Source organism: Microcaecilia unicolor, chromosome 2 (genome assembly GCF_901765095.1).
Source record: "Microcaecilia unicolor chromosome 2, aMicUni1.1, whole genome shotgun sequence".
Taxonomy (NCBI): Eukaryota; Metazoa; Chordata; class Amphibia; order Gymnophiona; family Siphonopidae; genus Microcaecilia; species Microcaecilia unicolor.
Window position 1 is genome coordinate 558353697 of NC_044032.1, and position 23155 is coordinate 558376851.

Here is a 23155-nt window from a genome sequence, read left to right on the forward strand (position 1 = left end):
AGGGCCAATAACCTCCTGTCCCTGGCTTCCCAGACCAGAGCGTCTCAGCAGGTCACAGCTCGGCAGATGTTGAGACTCCTAGGTCATATGGCCTCTACAGTTCATGTGACTCCCATGGCTCGTCTTCACATGAGATCTGCTCAATGGACCCTAGCTTCCCAGTGGTTCCAAGACACCGGGAATCTAGAAGATGTCATCTGCCTCTCCACCAGTTGCCGCACTTCGCTGCACTGGTGGACCATTCGGCCCAATTTGACCCTGGGACGCCCATTTCAAATTCCACAGCCCACGAAAGTGCTCACGACGGATGCATCTCGCCTGGGGTGGGGAGCTCATGTCGATGGGCTTCACACACAGGGACTGTGGTCCCTCCAGGAACAAGATCTTCAGATCAACCTCCTGGAGCTCCGAGCAGTCTGGAACGCACTGAAGGCCTTCAGAGATCGGCTGTCCTGTCAAATTATTCAAATTCGGTCAGACAATCAGGTTGCAATGTATTACATCAACAAGCAGGAGGGCACCGGATCTCACCCCCTGTGTCAGGAAGCCGTCGGGATGTGGCGTTGGGCTTGCCAGTTCGGCATGCTTCTCCAAGCCACATACCTGGCAGGTGTAAACAACAGTCTGGCCGACAGACTGAGCAGAGTCATGCAACCGCACGAGTGGTCGCTCCATTCCAGAGTGGTACGTAAGATCTTCCGAGAGTGGGGCACCCCCTCGGTGGACGTTTTCGCCTCTCAGACCAACCACAAGCTGCCTCTGTTCTGTTCCAGACTACAGGCACACGGCAGACTAGCGTCGGATGCCTTTCTCCTCCATTGGGGGTCCGGCCTCCTATATGCTTATCCTCCCATACCTTTGGTGGGGAAGACCTTACTGAAGCTCAAGCAAGACCACGGCACCATGATTCTGATAGCGCCCTTTTGGCCCCGCCAGATCTGGTTCCCTCTTCTTCTGGAGTTGTCCTCCGAAGAACCATGGAGATTGGAGTGTTTTCCGACTCTCATTTCGCAGAACGACGGAGCGCTTCTGCACCCCAACCTTCAGTCTCTGGCTCTCACGGCCTGGATGTTGAGGGCGTAGACTTTGCTTCGTTGGGTCTGTCTGAGGGTGTCTCCCGTGTCTTGCTTGCCTCTAGAAAGGATTCCACTAAAAAGAGTTACTTTTTCAAGTGGAGGAGGTTTGTCGTTTGGTGTGAGAGCAAGGCCCTAGAACCTCGTTCTTGTCCTGCACAGAACCTGCTTGAATACCTTCTGCACTTATCAGAGTCTGGCCTCAAGACCAACTCAGTAAGGAATCACCTTAGTGCGATAGGTGCTTACCATTATTGTGTAGAGGGTAAAGCCATCTCTGGAGAGCCTTTAGTCGTTCGATTCATGAGAGGCTTGCTTTTGTCAAGGCCCCCTGTCAAGCCTCCAGCAGTGTCATGGGATCTCAACGTCGTCCTCACCCAGCTGATGAAACCTCCTTTTGAGCCACTGAATTCTTGCCATCTGAAGTACTTGACCTGGAAGGTCATTTTCCTGGTGGCGGTTACTTCAGCTCGTAGAGTCAGTGAGCTGCAGGCCCTGGTAGCTCATGCTCCTTATACCAAATTTCATCACAACAGAGTAGTACTCCGCACTCACCCTAAGTTCCTGCCAAAGGTGGTGTCGGAGTTCCATCTTAACCAGTCAATTGTCTTGCCAACATTCTATCCCAGACCGCATACCCGCCCTGCTGAACGTCAGTTGCACACATTGGACTGCAAGCGAGCGTTGGCCTTCTATCTGGAGCGGACACAGCCCCACAGACAGTCCGCCCAATTGTTTATTTCTTTCGACCCCAATAGGAAAGGGGTCGCTGTCGGGAAACGCATCATCTCCAATTGGCTAGCAGATTGCATTTCCTTCACTTACGCCCAGGCTGGGCTGACTCTTGAGGGTCATGTCACGGCTCATAGTGTCAGAGCCATGGCAGCGTCGGTGGCCCACTTGAAGTCAGCCACTATTGAAGAGATTTGCAAAGCTGCGACGTGGTCATCTGTCCACACATTAACATCGCATTACTGCCTCCAGCAGGATACCCGACGCGACAGTCGGTTCGGGCAGTCGGTGCTGCAGAATCTGTTTGGGGTTTAAATCCAACTCCACCCTCCAGGACCCGAATTTATTCTGGTCAGGCTGCACTCTCAGTTAGTTGTTCTTCGTAGGTCAATTTCTTTTATACCCTCGCCGTTGCGAGGTTCAATTGACCTGGGTTCTTGTTTTGAGTGAGCCTGAGAGCTAGGGCTACCCCATTCGTGAGAACAAGCAGCCTGCTTGTCCTCGGAGAAAGCGAATGATACATACCTGTAGCAGGTGTTCTCCGAGGACAGCAGGCTGATTGTTCTCACCTACCCTCCCTCCTCCCCTTTAGAGTTGCGTTTTACTCATTTTTGCTTGTCATTCAACTGAGCGGGAACGGTCGCGCACGGGCGGGAAGACAGCTGCGCATGCGCGGTGGGCGTGCCCTGCGTGCGGGACCGCCCGCAAAGTTTTGTTCCGGTTGGTGGGGGCTGCCGTGGACGTCAACCCAGTCGTGAGAACAATCAGCCTGCTGTCCTCGGAGAACACCTGCTACAGGTATGTATCATTCGCTTTCTCTCCCTGTGTTGCACTGTATGCAGAATCTGGTTTCTTGGGTGTTAGTTTAATATTTGTCTACATATTTCTGTTTTTAGTTTGCGGTTACTTGTGAGGTTCTATCTCTGTTCTGTGTGTGTGAATTAATTTATTTATTTAGTTGTAGCATTTATATCCTGCTCTTTCCCGCTCGATAGCAGGTTCAGTGCAACTTACAATGTTTGGTAACAAACTGTCACAGAGATAGCTTACAATGTTTGGTAACAAAGTATCATAGAGATTGCACAATTGTGTGGAGCAGGACAATAGCAGGTTCAGTGTGGCTTAAATGTTTGGTAACAAAGTATCATAGAGAGAGCACAATTGTGTGGAGTAGGACAATAGGATGGGATGTGGTAGGAGGGATTAAGGTATTGGTAGTATAGGTGGAGAGGAGTGGTTCGCGAATTAAGTTGGGTCATTTGGATAGGCTTGTTTGAAGAGGTAGGTTTTCAGCAACTTTCGGAAGAGTAGGTGTTCGATGGTTGTTCGGATGTATCTTGGTATGGCGTTCCAGAGTTGGCTGCCTTTAACAGAGAAGTTTGATGCGTAGTAGGTTTTGTATTTGAGACCAAGAAGCCAGGCTTTCTGTTAATACTGCTTGTCTGTTTAGGATTGATCTGTACTGATCTGGTTTGTTTAGTTTTCCAATAGGTCTATTGATGTATTGTTTATGGAGCTGCTTTTCCTTGGTAGGCCCTTGTGTGACTTGTAGAAGTCACGTCTATTATGCTGTGATTTGAGTGACAATTATAGTGTTTTTGTATTACTTCACAGTATGGCTGGCACTGGATTTTGGATTTGGATTTAAATTACACCTTTCTCAGTCATAGCTCAAGACAATTACATTCAAGTACATTAGGTATGTTCCTGACCCTGAAAGGCTTTGTCTAAGTTTGTACCTGAGACAGTGTGAAGGGTTAAGTGACTTATCCAAGATTTCAAGGGGTGGCAATGGGTTTTGAACTCTGACTTTCCTGATTCTCAGCCTTCTGCTTTAACAATAAGGTATAGATAATACATATTCCAAACATGTTTGGTAACTCAACAGTAAACTAAAGGCTAGTAGAGCTTAAGCCTAGTGGCATTTGGCAATCTACCAAAAATATTGATAGGTAAAACATTTCATGGTTGCCAGTATCCTCAGGATTTGTTTCAGTGCTCCTGAACATCACTTTCCACATAGCCAACAGTAAGATTCTGGACCCTGGAGCTAGGGCTGATTGGGAGCCAAGTGTCAAGTACCTGGATATATTTCCAGAATACTGCAAATGCTATTTGGTTTAATACATTATATGATTTTTGGGGTGTATTATTTTGATATTGTTGGTACATAATTCCCTGGGATGAATTCTGTGTACATAATACCATCAGTAACAGAGGTACTGATGCAGGAATTACCACTATTGTTAGCAGAATCTGTGGTACTTCAGGAGTCAAACACCACACACCAGAATGAGAGAGAAGTCTTCTTTATTTGCCAGCAAACAAAGTAGGACATCAGCGCTAGCTCTCTCCTTCTCTTCAACTCTCTGTGTCTTGTGTCTCTGTGTCTTAGCTCTTTCTCTCGTCTCTCTGTGTCTTGGCTCTCCTGTCTCTCTCGTCTCATGTCTGTTGTATAAGCTGCTTCTGTTCTCATTTATATATGGTCCTAAACCCCTCTAGCCCCCCTTTCTCACCAGATGGTAAGGAATAGATTGATTACCCTGTCTTGAACTAATTATCTCTACACATTTACTCAAAATATCAGTTACATAGGTTTCAGATATTTCCTAAACTGACCTACGACCTGGGGCCTCTCAAACTAGACAATGTGGCACCTATCTCCTGCATTTTATTATTATTCACATAATCAGATTCCTGGTTAACTCATACTAACTGGGCTTTGGCATTCATTAAGGGGCCAGTCCTACACTTAACTATAATCAATCAAGGAAAAGAGTTGACTTTTCCTGATCTCTTTCACCTTTAGCTTCATACACAGAACTAGCTAGGACTGTGGATAATTCAAACCAGATGACCTCTTAAACTGCAGACAAATCTCACTTGAAAGTCAGACACTGAATTGAAAAGATATTTTACATAGAGAAATAGAACTTATTAAGTAAACAGAATAAAACATATTTTAAAATAAGCAGAAATCAGAATTCCTTATAAGACAAAGTCTAAATTATCAAGAAATTATTTAAATCTAAACTATCTCCTTCTCTCTAAACAGCATTCAGCCTAATCTTTTAAAACTGCCTGCTTGCTGATCCCCTCGAGACTGTCCAGTATGCCTTGCTTAGAATGGCATCCAGATGTGGTTTATTATTATGCCTATGAACTAGCCTTAACAATCCATCACTCAAAAAGGGACAAAGAAAGTTTTATTTCTCGCTGACCTTTCTAACCTCTAGTCTAGCAAAAGCTAGACATTTGAGTAATTAAAACCAGATGACATTCTACCACTTTACAGGACTGAACCAAAGTTAAACAGAATTAGCAAATTAATATGATTTCTCTCTGTCCAGGCTGCCTCAGTACTGGATGGGACAGCTGGTAGACTGTAAAGAGGTCCTTCCCTGCTGTATTCAAAATTACTCCTACTGTCCTTTGTTTTTTTAAGGAGTAGTGCTCATATTGTTGGAGGGGGGGGGGGGGGGGGATCAGTGATCCTTCTAAACTGCTCTAAACATCCAGTAGCTGAGTAAAATTCCAAGTAGCTACAAACATGTAATTTAACTACAGATAAACAAGTAGAGAAAGCATGCAGAGTATGGCTCATGGAATTCTTTCCAACCTCCCTGCAAATGGCTGTATGTGTGCATGCACTTGAATGCGTATGTGTGCACCTTTTGTGTTTGTATCCATAGGAAATGCTTACAGGGTAATGTAAAGGACAGTTTTTGATTGCAAAGAAAAATTTTTGCTCGTGTCAACTCAGAAGGAATATTGCAAACAGAAAAATAAAAAGCACCTATTCTTGATTGACTTCTTCAGTTCTTGGTTTGTCAGAGTCCTGACATCAGCGAAAACTCATTTAACATCTGCTTATCATTATAAAAGCAGATGCAAAGAAATTTTGGTGCCCTTCCTTCATGCTGAGGTTTTAATAGGAAGGTGGCACAGATTAGAACATGCCAATGTAGAAACCTAGTTTGTGACGATTAAATTATAAACACTTATGACTCTGGAAGAATGTGATAATTACTTGAATTACAGAAGGCTCCTTTTGCATTTTATAATGATTTTAATAGCAGTGCCTTTCTATACCGAGACTGAACAAGAAGTGGGTGTCAGCACTTATGAATATGTAATTATTAAGCATTTGTTCAACATGGCCTATAGTTTGATGCTAAAACTTAATTAGGTATGTATTTTTTTTTCTAAATAATCCTTTTTATTCAAATCTTTTTCTGAGAAATGTTAGTAGGCAAGTTCTTTTGTAACCTGACAGACCATTGTCAGGATCTTGTTCTGATGTGAATGCTGTCCAGTGGTCTCTGGTGAATAAACTTTTAAATGATTTTCAGAATTCAGGAACTTCAGCAAGATGTAGCTATGCTGCAAGACAAACTGGAAGTATCAGAACAGGAGCTAAAGCATCTCAGTAAACAGGTGAAATGAAATGGGAATCTATATAACTTTTTTCATATGAAATATTTCCTATTGCTTGAAAATCCTTTCTGCTATTAATAAAACTGTTTCTATGAGTCGAAAGGTTGATGATTTCTGGAATAGGGTGGATATGTTTCTGTCCGATGATGATGATAGTGAGGAAAATATTTAACTGGATTATTGGGACTCTGTTACAGTTCAAGTGTTAGGCAAGATTGCTCCATTCAAAACTAAATGCAAAATTGTTAGGCAGTCAGATAAATGGTTTACAAAGGGACTTTTATTAGTAAAGAGAGAATGTAGGAAATTAGAGAGGTTATGGCAGAAGAATCCTACTATACATAATGGGCAGAGTTGGAGGTTAAAAGTTAATTGTTATAGACAACTCTTGGTTCAAACAAAAAGGGAGTACTTTTCTAAATTAGTGGAGACAAGCCAGATAGTCTGGATACATCTAAATTGTTTAAACTGGTTCATTCACTTTCCTCAGTTATTGACTGTACTAATAAAGTTGGAATAGGTCTCCTGTCTGCCTCTGATTTGGCTGTCTTATTTTAAGGAGAAGGTTTGTTCTATGTAAAATAGCCTACCTGACGCACAAGATATTGCACCTTATTTGTATACTAGGAATATTGATATACCATCTGATCATTTATGGGAAGTTTTTGAACCAGTAATGACTACAGATGTCACTGTTCTACTAAAAAAGTATACATCGTCTCATTGTTTCTTGGTTAGTTGCCTTTCTAATCTTATGAGGTCTCCTAGTCTTTTTTTTTGTTTGTTTTTTCACTAACTGGTTAAATATGCAGTTTCAACTTGGTAGAGTTTCTTTTTCATGTGGTGGTATTGTTCTTACTCCAATATTAAAGAATTCTAAGGGTAATGCATCAGAACTGACAAGTTATAGACCACTGGCATCCATTCTTTTGTTCATTAAAGAGATGGGGAGATGTGTAACTGAAAAGCTGAACCTTTTTTTGAATAAATTTCAATTATTGTATAGTTCTCAATCGGGATTTCGCCAAGGCTTTAACACTGATACTCTGGTGTACTCTTTGGTGACATCTGATCAGAAGCTACTGAGCCAAGGTCAAAGTTTCATCTTAGTTCATTTGACCTGTCTAGTGCTTTTGACCTAGTTGATTACAGTGTTTTGCTTTTGCTCCTTGGTTCATTAGGGATTCAGGGTTTTGTTTTATTTTGGTTCCAAGGCTTTCATATAGGGCGAGGAATGGGATGCAAGGTGAACTTTCTGACTCATGGGACACGGAATGTGGGGTTCCTCAGAGTTCCCCTTTATCACCTGTTTTTTGGCCCCTTGTACCCCTTCCCGAATTAGTATGTACCAGCCATCCACAATTTGGGGGGTAAAAAAAATCCAGGGCTACGTGCATATGAGAGAGTCAATTTTTTATTTACTTACCAAGTACAGATACAATTAATAGTTTCTCATAAGAGATCTGTACAGTTACATAAAGAGATGTTCACTGTGTCTGCGTCTCTAAAATACTATTTTGATACGGCTGCTTATATCGTTTGTTTCAGACAATGATTTACATGACTTTCTGCAAATTATCCTTCTCATAGATTATTATCTGGTTCTCACCATCTGCCTTCCTTAACATGTTAAACTACATTCTTCCTGTTGTTTATACTAGTTACTTTCCCAAGCCTGCTTGCCTGTAAGGGTATCATAATAGGTCATAAATTCCAGAGTCATGCAGGCTCATCAATCTCTGATAGATTCCAGAGTCACGCAGGCTTATCAATCTCTGGCCTTTTGACCTATTCCATAGTGCATGACTGTGTTCATAATTCTACACACCTTCATTGTTCAATATTTTAATGCAACTCTTAGCAGATTAGTTAGACTCACTTCAGTTGCAGTTTTATATATACGCTGATGATATCACAATCTTAATACCTTTTACTTCAGGTAATTCATTTCATTAGGCTAATGTGATGCACTTTTTACAGGCAGTTGACACTTGGGTTCGTTCTTTCAGGTTGAAATTAAAAAATAAAAAACTAAGTTTCTTTGGATTGGTCCTCTGACTTTCTTGAGCGATAATCTCACGATTAAGTTAGGTGACTTTTTTTCTAACTCTTGATGCAGTCTTGAGAGTTTTAGGTGTGGAATTGGGTAGCCAATTTTCTTTCAACATTCAGGTTAATAAGGTAGTTAGTAAATCTTTTTTTCTACTCAAAAAGCTTCGGGTCATTCGTAAGTATTTTGAAGCATTGATTTTTCGCCTAGTATTGAAGTAATTAATATTACCAATATTGGACTATTGTAACTCCATTTATATTGGCTGTACTGAATTTTAACAATGAAATTAAAGACAATACTGAATGCTTCAGTTATCTTTTTGGCAAATAAATATCATTCTATTTCTCCTTTAATGCTACAGTTACACTGGCTGCCAATCGAAGCCAGGTTACAAATTTAAAGTCTTAGTTCTGACCTTTAAGGCTTTTCATTGGGACCCCCAGGTTATCTGATTGACCATATTTTCAGTAGGAATCATGGTAGAGCATCTAGACATCTCAAGACTTTAGATTGGGATTATTCTGTATAAGTATGCTCTTTCTCTTGTTGATGTTATCCACTTAGAAGGTCATAATATAATGTAAAATTGTTCTCTCTCTCTTATTTTATTATTTCTGATCTATCACTGATTAATTCTGCTTTTCTTAATTCTTTCCTTGTGGCCAGCTATGTTATAGTTCTCTTTTTTGCAGTTTAAAATTTGTTTTCTTAGAAGTGCAAAGCTCTATAAACTGTATTAATCTTTATGGCTTATGCTAACTTTTAAAAGCCCAATTGACAATTGGGCTAGATTCTATATATCATGCCTAAAACATTGGTGCTGAAAAAAATACACCTAGGTGTATTCTATAAACCTGAGTAGAGAGGTGTGGTAGCCGTGTTAGTCCACTTTTAAAGGTAATCAATAGAAATAAAACATGGAAAGTAAATAAGATGATACCTTTTTTTATTGGGCATAACTTAATACATTTCTTGATTAACTTTCATAGGTTGCCCTTCTTCGTCAGATCAGAAATAAGCAAATGTTGGTAGATGACAGTATTTAAAAGTGAAACATCAAAGCATTTCAGTGACAGTCTAACAGGATGGGGATTGTCACGTAGCGCCTAAGCGCTACCATTAGCACCCACCTGGGGTTAACCCTGCGGCCACCTAAAGAGTATGCCCAGCACTGCCCAGGCCCACTCGCTCCTACACTGGCATACCCTCCACCCACTGACTGGGTTCCACTTGTCTCTGGGCAGGTCTTCCACCCACAAGCTCTTTCCCCTGTCTCTTCTAAGGACACTGGGACCACACTCCTCAGGGTCCCACAGTTCCTAGAAAACACAAATCACCAGGATTCTTAGTCAGTCCAGGACAACAGAGCTAACAAATTATTAGGTTTATTATCCTAAAAAAGGTAGAACAGTGAACGTGGAAAAAGGTGTAAACAGTAACAGGTAAAATAACAGGAATCAACATTAAACTAATTAAACACTGTCTTATTCGCACTCTACACTCCCAGTCTGAGACTGGAGGTATTCCAGCAAATTCTGGCTAGATCTTAGGCTTCAGGGCCAATCAGGACCCAGAGCACTAACACTAAGAGATCTGGCCAATGGGCACTGTAGGTTACTCTCCCCCCAGGGATTTTCCTCATTTTCTTTGGGGGAACATAAGCTAAAAAGAAAAGACCTCTGCTGTAGCTATAATGCAGAGGACAGACACCAACTGTTGGCCAAACAAGGCAAATGCATTGAAGGGGGGGGGGGGGGGACAATATTTATTTATTTATGTATCTCATTTGTACCCCATATTTTCCCAACAGCGTCAGGCTCAATGTGGCTTACAGTGCAGCACAGAGGTAGACGCTAGTGCAGTAATATTAAGCTAATACAACAGAGAACCTACATAAGTAATAATGGGGAGGATGGGGAAGGGACGAAAAGGGAAACCAAGAGAGAGAAGGGAAGGGTGGATGTGTCCAACATTGTCACTAGATTGATATGTATCAAGCAGAGGAGACACATGCTGAGTCCTTGGGATAAGCTTTCCCAAATAGCATGGTCGTAAGTGATTTCCTGAAATTTAGATGGTTGTGGATGGTTTTCATAGTCTTTGGTAAAGAATTCCATAGTTGTGAGCAGATGAAAGAGAAGGATGAAGCATACGTAGATTTGTAATTAAGTCACTTGCAGTTTGGGTAATGAAGGTTTAGATATGAACGGGATAATTTCAATGCGTTCCTGGGAGGTAGGATGATTAGATTAAGAATGTGCAAAAATGACCACAAATACATGTGTGCTAAAAGTTTTGAATGCAAAACAGTATTATAGGTCACAGACATTGTTTTGCCACACCCATTTTCTGCAACTGTATTTAGTTGTGGCCATTTATGCCAATGAAAACCTAGTGTAAAAGCTGCTGCCTAAATTACATGCAGAACGGGCATATTCTATACCAGTACACGTAAATTCTAGGAACACCCACCCCACCCATGGCCACGCTTCCTTTTCAGATCCGTGTCGTAGAATTTATGTGCATCATTTTATAGAATACACTTAGACATTTATGCGCGTAAGTTCTAATTAATGCCAGTTTATGTCAGTTGCTCGTTAAGTTCAATTATCAGCACTGATTGGCTTCTTAAGATAGTTATGCTGCACGCGCAAATCTAGAATACGACCGGATTTACACTCGCAACTCAAGTTGCACTATGTAGAATCCAGGAGGTTAGAGAAAGAAGAACTGAGTAGAAATGTTTTAAGAAAATAAGTGAACCTGCTATAACTAAGGAAAAATTATTTTGTGGCTTAAAAATTTAAACAAACTTCAACTAAATTAATTGCCTCTTTAGGGATCAATGTTATACAGCACTAGTATTTTGGATTAATCAGTTCTTGAAAATCAAGAACATTTTTTCCTTTGTGTTTTCAGTCACACAAAATCTTTCTTTATAACATTTGATATTTTTATTATGCCTCTGTTTTAATTTTACCAAAATTGCATTCTGATGAGAATGAAAAAAATACAAAATTCTTTTGGTTTGAAAAGGGTACATAGAAATTGCAGCTGATACAACACATCAGTCATTCAGCCAACCAACCTATAAATAAACATGTAAACCTGTTCTGTTGAAAATAAAACTAAAAAAATAACTTTGGGAATGTGTTGGTGACAGTGTAGGTAAGAGAGGACTTTTTGGTATATCTGGTGATCCTGTGTCAAAGTCGGAACGTTTTGGCAACAGATGGGCAGAGGGATTTGAAGATAGTGCCTAAGGTCTGACTGTTGGAGTTATGTGTGGCTAAACAGATTTCTCTGCCTTCATTTAGAGGACAGGGCAAGTTGGGAACAAGAACTCTTAGTATAATTATTTTTAGCACTCTGGAATTTATAACAACCAATCTTCCATTATGGATCCAGTTCCAAAGCCTGGTTATACTGACAAGCAATGAAAACAAACTGGTGATTATAAAAATATAAGCTATTTATTTACAAGTAGCTAAAGAAAAAACACAAATAACTGCCAATTACATACATTTATGAGAATGCAAGAAAACTCAGGAAAATGAAAGACAAGGGACTGGGACAGAGCAAACACATTAAACCCTCTTCCTAGAAAAGGCCTCCTATCACACCCGTTGTAATAGCAGAGCTGTTATACAACCTGAATGTAGATGAGGGCACCAGATGAACCACTGAACACAAACTATCTCCGGTGATAACAGCAGTGCGGAGTGGCTGACAGAACCCGAGTGATGGCAATTCAGTTTGAATGGAACCCCCCCCCCCCCCCTTGGTTTTCAGTGCCTCTTTATACGGTTCAGATAGAGGCAAAGCCTTTGATACTGGCACGCTCCTCTCTATATTCTAGATCATCAGAACTGGGGAATTATTGCAAAGTCATGCAGCATCAGCAAACTAAAATTCCAGTGTCTTGGCTTCAAATGGTCTGGTCACGTGAGTCCTGACCTTGCTTTTATTAACATTCTGATGATGCACAGGCCCTGCAATGGCTAGGTCACTGTGACTTAGAAATACAAACAGGCCTATGCTACTACCTTTGCGTACAAAAGCACACAGTTTTGGAACGCATTACCCATGGCCTTGAAACCCATGAATAATCTAACCAGCTTTCGCAAAGCTTTGAAGACACATCTCTTCAACAAAGCCTACAAGAAACATCCTTAATGAAACAAACCATTCCTTAAATCACCCAAGTACATCAAAAAACACCTCTCACACAACCTTACCTAACACCTTCCATCTAAACCCTCTTTACCTTCAGCTTACTATCGACTGTATTTAAAACCATGTGACTACTAGATCATTACAACAATCTGTAAGCCACATTGAGCCTGCAAAAAGGTGGGATAATGTGGGGTACAAATGCAATAAATAAATAAACATATCATTGTGCCAGAATGTTTGTTAGGTGGTTACAGTGGAAAAGCAGATCTTGAGCAATCTTTTCTTTAGTAGAAATCAGGAGACAGTTCTTTCTGCTGTTTAAGTATGACTTGCAGTTTTTGGTTCCAAGTTTGTTAACAAGCTCTTCTTATGGTTATATAGGCAGGGGGTCTTGCCCCTTCAATTTATTCCAAAAATTCAATAAGAGCCAAAAGATACTGGCTAAATGGAGACTCATAGCAGCATGAAGCACATTGCTGGCAGCTGGAAACAAGCTGAAGCCCCAGGACTTCTAAGGTGGAGAGATCATGTGGACTTTATTAGCAGCATGGAACATCTGACTTATATCAGACACCAAAGCTACTGCAAAGATCCTGAAGCATGATGTCAATTAGCACATTATTGGGGGTAAGGGGAGGGACAGGAGAATTAGACGGGATTAGTTTTAGGTTAAGGAAGGGGGTTAAAGGGCATGAGAAGATTCACTTGTTGGGTGGGGGACTTCTATGTTTTATCCTATCTGGTCTTTTGGTTGTGTGTTCAGTGTTATAATATTATACTTCCTCTGTGGAATAAAAAAAATCACATATTTAAAATGTGTGTGTGTATGTATATATATATATATATATATTTTTTTTTTTTTTTTTTAACTAATTTTTTTTTTTATAAGGTTGAGGTGAGAGACTGTGAAATAGAACGTTTAGGAATAGCACTGGATGGTGGCCGTTCACATGATGTTATATCTTTGGAAGCAAGAACTAAAAGTAGCGAGAAACTTATTGCCCATTTAAATCTGCAGGTAATCATTGTTCATTTCTGTAAATTTTCCTTTCTTCAGCAAAACCTCTTACCCTCTCGTGTTCTTTTATCCTAATCACATTTATCACAATGTGGCCAATTTTGTTAGGCCCTTCTATAAACAGTGAAACTTAGCGGCGTAGGAAGAAATAGTAGCTAACGACTTGCTTGAGGGAAGCTGTCTAGAGAACTTAAGTGTGCAGAATGCAGAAAGATGATCTTAGAAGTGTCTGTGTATAACATTTAGAATTTCCTATTTTTCTTCCATCTGATACCTTTCATTGATATTACAAGTACCTTAGAACAGTGTTTCTCAAGTCCAGTCCTGGAGTACTCCTGGCCTGTCATGTTTTGAGGATATGTACAATGAATATGTATGAACTTGATTTGCTTACACTGCCTCCATTATATGCAAATCTCTTTTATGCATATTCATTGTGGATATCCTGAAAACGTGACTGGCAAGAGGTACTCCAGGACAGGACTTCGGAATCAGTGCACTAAATCAAGATTTCTTTAGCTGTGACTGCAAAATGTGATATGCTAGCACATTTTTGATAAAGCCACCTCTCCTGAGCTACATGTTTTTAGGGTTTTGTAATGTTTCTATGGATTCCAAGTTTAAATTACAGCCTTATTTGTCTAAGAAAATAATATTGTAGCAGCTATTGTTTTGAAATAAGGGATTATCTGTATATTTCAATAATTGCAAAATCAATTTTTAGGTTGAATACCTTCAGCAAGCTAATCAAGATCTTGAGAAGCGTCTTCAAGCACTTATGGAAACACGGGAAAATGTAACTAGTGAGGTTATGAATTTAAGCACTAAAAATAATGAATTATGCCAAGAACTGACCGAAATAGACAAGTTGGCACAGCAGCTAGAAAGAGACAAAGAAATAGTCCTTAAGACCGCAGATGCTGAAATTCAAGATGCCAAGGTAATGAAACTTCCATGTCTACATTCTGCTATGTCTACATACATTATTAAAAGCTGGGAGTTTTGACACTTTTTTATGTAACTTCTACTAAGGGGCTCATTTTCAAAGCACTTAGACATATAAAGTACCACTTTGTGTGTCTAAGTGCTTTGAAAGTGAGCCCTATAGTAACATAGTGGATGATAGCTGTTAAAGACCTGCATGGTCCATCCTGCCCGCCCAACAAGAGATAATATATGTTTACTTGATCTTGAGCTTTTTTTCTGTGTACAGAAAAGGAAAAAAGAAGATAGTGGGTAGACCAAATGTCTGTTTAAACAGTAGGTTTATTGAAGAAGTAATTCCAAAAGTACAGGTTTGTAAAACAATTCGGTTCCAATAGACTCTATGCAGTTCTGCATTTTGGCACTATGAGGAATCGGTGTGTTTTAAGCCTGTAAAATGTATTGGCTATTTTCCTGCCTTAATTATGTCCAGAAGTGTATTTCTCCTGTTTGGCCAGCAGGTGGTGTTTCTTTGCTGTAAAGCTGTTATTTAATACAAGCAGGAAGCAAGCAGTAGTATATATTTGACTGGGCTCTGATTTGGCCCAGGAGCTCATAGACAGGCTCATTTTCAAAGCACTTAGCCTCCCAAAGTTCCATAGAAACCTATGGAACTTAGCCTCCCAAAGTGCTTTGAAAATATGCCTCAGAGTGTACTGGTTTTGCCTCCAATCTTAGCCAGGAAGAAAAGAGAGCAGGATCTGTTTGCTGAGGCTATGTGAACAGTTGTCCTGATCTTCCCAGGTACTGTTTAGACAGTATACAAATGTTAAGTTAGTTTTCTAATTGATCCATTTTTCAGTTACCTGTTATTGTTCGCTGATTGAACGTTTTATGTCCACTGTTCAAATTCTGAGAGAAACATAATTGTTTGTTTGCCCTGCTTGTCTGGATTGATAAAAAATCCTGGTGATTTGGTCTGAGTGCTTTCTGGGAACTGTGGGACTACTGGGAGTGTGGCTCCAGTAACCTAGAAATCACTGGGGATAATTGGAGAGCGGGAGACTCACCCAGAGGAGGGTGCTAGTATAGAGCGCAAGCGGCAGGTGCAGGCGAACCTGAGCTGTGTTGGGGATAGACCATCTAAGTGGCTGCGGGGTAACCCCAGGTGGGTGGCTAGGTGTTTCGTGACAGGAGTCAAATGAAATATCTGTACAAACAATATAAACATAAAAATGACTAAACATTCATATTAAATCATCAAACAAAACATAAATCGATAAATACATAAATTGTTGCATATAAGTGTATTTATTGATCATTAAGTGTACAAATTATAATAAAAATATGAAATGTAAAAGTCATAATTGAAAATTTTCTTATTAAAACAAATATATATATATATATATATATATATATATATATATATATATATATATATAACATACCATTAAACCACACAAGATAATATAGGAATGAAACAAGACATACCTACCATTAAACCACACAAGATAATATAGGAATGAAACAAGACATACCTACCACTGATGATAAAGACACATAAATAGGCTAGAGAATCCAAAATACAGCATCTAATAAAAAAATAAGACGTAATCGAAATACTGGAACTTCAAAAATAAATAATAATATTTATACATAAATAAGAACTTCAATAAAAAGCGGATACAAAAATGAAAAATATCACAGAATGAAGTGAATATAACATAATTTATGAAAGGATAAGCCCTAAAAACATGAAAGATAATACAGAAGAAAAAATAAAAACTGAGAAAAAAGCAATAAAGCAGAGCATTATGTTTGTAATGTTATATGAATGTAGGCTTTCCTGACCAAAATGTGAATATTGATTTAGGTATATTAACAAAAATTTAACCAAAAAGACGCGCACAATGCTAATTGTGGCAAAAACTGACATTCATATGTAATTTGAAAATGGAGATTTAAAAATTAACATTCAACACGAGTGTCAATACAATAACTGACATTCATACGTAATTTAAAAATTGTGAATTCTGTTGGCAATGGTAAACTATTCAACAATCAATATAATAAAATCTCAGAGAACCAGCACGAGACTACTTTTGGCAAAAACTGACATTCATACATGATTTAAAATTTTTGAATTCTGTTGGCGATGTTATAGTATACAACAATCAGTACTATGAAATCTCAGCGAACCAGTGCAATCGAGAACAAAGTGTATTGCCGTGGATGCATATATGCATTGTTTTAAAGAAAAACTGATGAATTGATTGTGTAAATAACCATTTGCTATCACATGCATAAAAAGACTATCATCATACAACCAACCAGTGTAAAATCAAATTTATAAATAATCACGGTGCTTGACCCACATGAAAATATGTATATATTACTACTACTACTACTTAACATTTCTAGAGCGCTACTAGGGTTACGCAGCGCTGTACAAATTAACAAAAAAACACAATATAATATAACTTGGAAATACGCTGTTCAGGCACACATATAGGCGGATAAAAGAAAATGAATACTGAATTCAAGAAAAAGAAAATATACAAAATAAAATTCTTAGAATAAAAGATACTGTTGCTCTAAAGCATAAGTGAGAGGTGCTAAAAAGTAAACTGTACTTACCAAACTAAATCGCGATGAAAACTAGGCAAACCGACACATAGCCAAATGCATGTCAACAGCAGACAAGCGTGAATCGCTGGAAAGTGAAGGTCCAAAATAAAAACATAAGCTAATTGGCAAAAAAGCTGTTAAAAATGGTGTGAAAAAGGTAATAACTGATGACAAATGGTAAAGAGAATTAACCAAACCAAGTTTTCAGAATAGTCAAGCCATGATTTGAAAAATAAACCAAACCTTGTTTTCAAAAATGAAGTGAAGCCACAATTTAGAAAAATTCCACATTAAAAATGGTGGAATGCCAAGCCTTGATGTCAAGAAAAAAAGAAGTTAAGAGAAACCAAGCTTCATTGTGATGGAAAAAGAGGCTTTCGCTAGAAAACTAAAAACAGTATAAAAACCAATCTTATGCACAGACAATGTTGAAAAATGGTAAAATAAGTCAAGCCTCATTGTAATGGAAAAAGAGGATCTTGCTATAAAACTGCAAACTGATATGAAATCCACATGTTATGTATAGACAATTGTTAGAATTGAATATTTTAAAAAAGGGGGTTATGACTGAAAAACTATATGCAAAAAAGAGGGGAAAAGAAAAAATATAAAATATGTGGTTAGCTCAATGATAGTGTGCCAAAGCTAAATATAATGAAAAGGGGGCTGCACATGAGAAACCTACATTCAAAAACAATAAAAATAAAAATATAATTATTTTGTGAACCAGGCTTATAGGTAATGCAAGAGTTATATGAATAAATAATGAAACAGTACTATTAATAATGTTACTATAAAGACTTTTAACCCATTTCCATATTCAAACCAAACGGTGTCACAGAATTAAAATGATAAATCCATTTTTCTTCCTCTTTAAGCAAAACTAGATCTCTTATCTCTTCCACGCCATCTGGGGTGTATTATTCTTAAAATAAGGAATCACTAATGGTATGTCCATGCTCATTCCAATGTGAAACCAGCAGATCTGATTCCACATTATGGCTCAAGCAGCTGTGATGTTTGTTCAGTTATTCTGTTTTTAATGAGGCGGCTTGTTTTGCCAACATGAATTTTAGAACAAGGACGTGTAATAACATACACCACGTGAGAGCTGTTTCTATTGGAGTTCAAGTGTACAGCGCTGCGTACATCTAGTAGCGCTATAGAAATGATAAGTAGTAGTAGTAGGTGTGCTTTAATATGAACGTCCAGTGGTCGTATGTAGAAACTCTTTGATTTCCAATGAATGGACACAAACACTACACAAACCAGATTTTGCATGACCAGGATGATCAATTATATTGTTTGATGGTGCAAGATTAGATAAAGCAGAGGGAACCAAATGCTAGGTACATATAAGTGTTGCCATACTGGGACAGATCGAAGGTCCATCAAGCTCAGTATCATGTTTCCAATAGTGGCCAATCCAGATCACAAGTACCTGACAAGATCCCAAAACAGTACAATACATTTTCTTCTGTTTATCCTAGAAATAAGCATTGGATTTTCAGTAGTCCATTTTAATAATGGCTTATGGACGGTTTTTTTTTTTTTTTTTTTAGGAAGCCATCCTATCATTTTTTTTAAAACCCCGCTAAGCTAACTGCTTTTACCACATTTTCCGTTGCTAGAGAATGCGGTAAAAGAGTTTACACATTGAGTGAAGAAATATTTTCTCCGATTCGTTTTAAATGTACTACTTCGTAGCTTCATTGCGTGCCCCCTAGTCCTAGTATTTTTGGAAAGCGTAAACAAGTGATTCAAGTCTACCCATTCCACTCCGTTCAGTATTTTATATACCTCTATCATATCTCCCCTCAGACTTCTTTTCTCCCAGCTGAAATGAAGCCATTTCAGCCTTTCCTGATAGGGAGGTCATCCCATCCCCTTTATCATTTTCGTCACCCTTCTCTGTACCTTTTCTAATTCCACTATATCTTTTTGAGATGCGGTGACCAGAATTGCACATAGTATTCAAGTTGCAGTCCCACCATGGATCGATACAAAAGGCATTATAACATCCTTATTTTTATTTTGCATTCCTTTTCTAATAATACCTAACATTCTATTTGAATTCTTAGCTGCCACCGCACACTGAGCAGAGGGTTTCAAAGTATCAAAAGCAATGACTCCTAGATCCTTTTCCTGGTCGGTGACACCTAATGTGGAACCTTGCATCATGTATCTATAGTTCGGGTTCCTCTTTCCCACATGCATCACTTTGCACTTGCTCACATTAAGCATCATCTGCCATTAGGATGCCCAGTCTCTCAGCAGCTGTTTGTACTTATACAGGCAACCCCTGTATAAAAATGCCGTTTTTCTGCTCTGTGTGTGCGTGCTGCTGGGCACAATCTCACACAGTTGTCTCTTGAAAACAGGAGGGGGGGTGGGGGGCAGCTCTTGCAGGCACAGCCCACGGGTTTCTGCCCCTGTGTGAAGGGATTTGAAAACCTAATGAGTCAGACCTCTACAGTTTCTTAAGTAAGCTAAGGAGGATGGTCGGCCAGTCTATTCTTTTGTTTTGAAATCTAAAACGGCTGTCATTCAGTAAGATCAGCTTTAAAAGTAAGCACAAGGTATCCTTTTGTAAGAAAAAAATTAAAAAGAAAACAAAAATGTCAATTTTCTTTCCTGTGAAAATAAAAATTTAAGCTGAGCATGCATAGCTAAATTCCCCAGAAGCTGTATTGGGGGGGGGGGGGGGGGGGGGGGGGGTTCTGACATCACTTCCCATTACATGAGCCCATCCAATATGGCGGCTAGTAGTAAAAACAGGAAGTGACGTGATACACACAATAGTAGCTGTCATCTTGAAAAGGGGCAAGGCTGTGATCTCACTTCCCATGACATCACCTAAAGGGTGGGGCTATACAAATATGGTAGATCAAGCAGTGTGGCTATGCAAAAGTTGAGCATGGGAGTGGTTGAGATGGCATATCTGGTGATGACATCCAAGGGGACGGGGAGTAGGTGTGGCTTGGGCTGTGATGTCATCAAAGGGGTTGGAGAGTGGGCATGCCTTTGTCATGTCCTGATTAGCTGAAAACCTGGAAGTGGACATGTCACCTGTCAAAATCATTTAATTTTGACAAATGCTGTGAGGTACTCTACTCATGGTCGTATTGCCACTCATTTGTGAAGCATTACATTTTCTACCCTCTGCAGTGTCAGTCACAAATGATATTTTATCATTTATTTGTTTATTTATTGGGATTTATTAACCATATGTATTAAAAAAATTCACCAAAGGCAGTGTATAGTCAAAACAGTTTAACATAAAACTTGTCTAATCCAGGTCACAAATACCTGGCAGAAACCCAGTTAGTAACAGCGTTCAGTGCTACCTATCCCGGTGCAAGCAGTTCCAGAGTTTATTGTTTGAGTGAAAAATATTTCTTCCTATTTGATTTAAAAGTATTTCCATGTAATTTCATGGAGTGTCCCCTGGTCTTTGTACTTTTTGAAAGAGTGAAAAATCGATTCATTTCTACCCCTTCTACACCACGCAGGATTTTTATAGACCTCAATCATATCCCTCAGTCATCTCTTTTCCAAGCTGAAGAGCCCTAACCTTCATTTCATTTAATTTATTACCATTTGTATGCCACCCTTATCCAGAGTGGTGAACAACTCCAACATACATAGTAAAATATACAAAAACAATACACATCATAACCAAAGCACACTCATTTAAAACATAACAAAACTGATCAACACAAAATGTCCATCGGTTGTCAAATCACTGTGTAGCTTGTTCTAACAAATTCTGTTTCAGCAGTCTCTTAAAGTTGAATTCTTTTGTGTCCTATGAGATCCAGGCTATCTATTCTACTCTTTCGGACTAGCAAAAGAAAAAAAATACACTTCCTTGTATATTCTAAACAAAACAGTCGAAAATCTGGAATTTCCAACAAACAAGTGCTGTCCAAATGAAGCACCTGCTTCGGGCAATATGAATGAAAGCAATCTAATAGGTATTGAGACGAATCATGATATACACAATAATGGATCATCATCAATTTATGTTTAATTCTATCTTGCATAGATAACCGATTCAGTTTCTTAAAACTGGTAGTAATATGATCATATTTTTAAACTCCATATAACAGGCACACAGTTGAGTTTATCACTACCTGCAATGCCTGTATGCGGACCGCAGGCAGACCTACATAACAAATACTACAGTAGTTTAAATCCATCAAAACCATACTGTGGAGCACCCTGCAAAAATCATTCTGGGAAATCAGTGAGCGTAATTTACAAAGTTAAATGCAGCTTATGAAACTATTTTTTTACCATTGAAAGAATTTGAGAGGAAAAAGAGTGCACAATCAAATAGTACTGTCAGGTTTTTCACAACAGAAGAAACAGGAATCACAACATCAGATATTACAACCTCAGAAGGAAAAGAAATTGCCAGTTATTGGACAGAAAACAGGGTTAAATGGTCATTTCTCTCAATGGAGGAGGGTGAAGAGTGGAGTGCCGCAAGGATCTGTATTGGGACCGGTGCTATTTAACATACTTATAAATGATATGGAAATTTGGAACGAGTGAGGTGATTAAATTTGCAGATACTACAAAGGTATTCAAGGTTGTTAAAACACAAGTGGACTGTGAAATATTGCAGTAAGACTTTAGGAAATTGGAAGATGGGGCATCCAAATGGCAGATGAAATTTAATGTGGACAAATGCAAAGTGATACACATTGGAAAGAATAATCGGAATCATAGTTACCTGATATTATGGTCCACTATTTTGGTCAGTACTCAAGAAAAAGATCTAGGTGGTGGTGTAGATAATACACTGGAATCTTCTGCTCAGTGTGCGGCGGTGGCCAAAAAAGCAAACAGGATGCTAGGAATTATTAGGAAAGGGATGGTGAATAAGACCGAAAATACTATAATTCCTTTGAATGCCTTTGTACCGCTCCATGGTGCGTCTGCACCTTGAGTATTGCATTCAGTTCTGGTCGCTGTATCTCAAAAAAGATATAGCGGAATTATAAAAGGTTCAAAGAAGAGCGAGGAAAAAAAGGCAATGGAACTCCTCTCGTATGAGGAAAGGCTAAAGAGGTTAGGGCTCTTCATCTTGGAAAAGAGATGGATGAGGGGAGATATGATTGAGGTCTGCAAACTCCTGAGTGGTGTAGAACGAGTATAAGTAAATCAATTTTTTTTTTACTCATTCCAAAAGTACAAAGACTAGGGGACACATAAGAATAGCCATACTGGATCAGACCAGTGGTCCATCTAAACCAGAATCCTGTTTCACAACAGTAGCCAATCCAAGTCGAGGAAGTTTGGAAAATAGGAGGAAATATTTTTTCACTCAACCAATAGTTAAGCTCTGGAACTCTTTGCCAGAGGATGTAGTAACAGTGGATAGTGTATCTGGGATTAAAAAGGTTTGATCAAATTCATGGAGGGAAAGTCATAGTCTGCTATTGAGACAGATATGGGGAAGCAACTACTTGCCCCGGAATTGGTAGCATGGAATGTTGCTGCTAATTGGGTTTCTGCCAAATTCTTGTGACCTGGCTTGACCACTGTTTGGAAAACAGGATACTGGGCTAGATGGACCATTGGACTGACTCAGTATGGCTATTCTTTTTTTTTTTAAATATTTTTATTCAGTTTTCTGCTCCATTCCATAAACATACAATAATACAGTAATACATATCATCTAGTACAACTATTGTGGTCATATGCTTTTAAGTAACAAACACGTTTTGGTTTTTTTTAAATTTTTTTGTACCTTCATTAACCTCCCCCCCCCCCCCCCCCCCCCCCCGCCCTCCCTGCCCCCCCCCCCCCCCCCCCCCCCCCCCGTATTGGCTTCTGTGCATTCCAGTATGGCTATTCTTATGTTCTTATGGTTCAGTAGTAACCGGTTCAGCAGTTACCGGCAAAATGGCTGTTTTAGACATATTAAAGGACAGAAAATTCTGAAACATCCAGTGGTAGGTCCCCCTCCAAAATTGAAAATTGCTTATAATCGAGTAACCACCACAGGCACCGGTTCCATCAGTGGAGAAAAAATTTAATGTCATGAAATGCGATATGCCGCTCCAAAATCCCTTAGAACCCGGCCAGCAGGGGCCATGTATA

At 39.2% G+C, this 23155-nt stretch overlaps 1 protein-coding gene across 1 annotated transcript in view; it reads left to right on the forward strand.

The window, feature by feature from the left end:
- CEP135 (centrosomal protein 135) overlaps window positions 1–23155 on the forward strand; it is a 445305-nt gene that overhangs the window by 119372 nt on the left and 302778 nt on the right. Inside the window, exons 5-7 of the mRNA XM_030191406.1 lie at window positions 6158–6242; window positions 13361–13489; window positions 14214–14429. Coding sequence (XP_030047266.1) covers window positions 6158–6242; window positions 13361–13489; window positions 14214–14429 — 430 coding nt within the window. The remainder of the gene's footprint in view (window positions 1–6157; window positions 6243–13360; window positions 13490–14213; window positions 14430–23155) is intronic.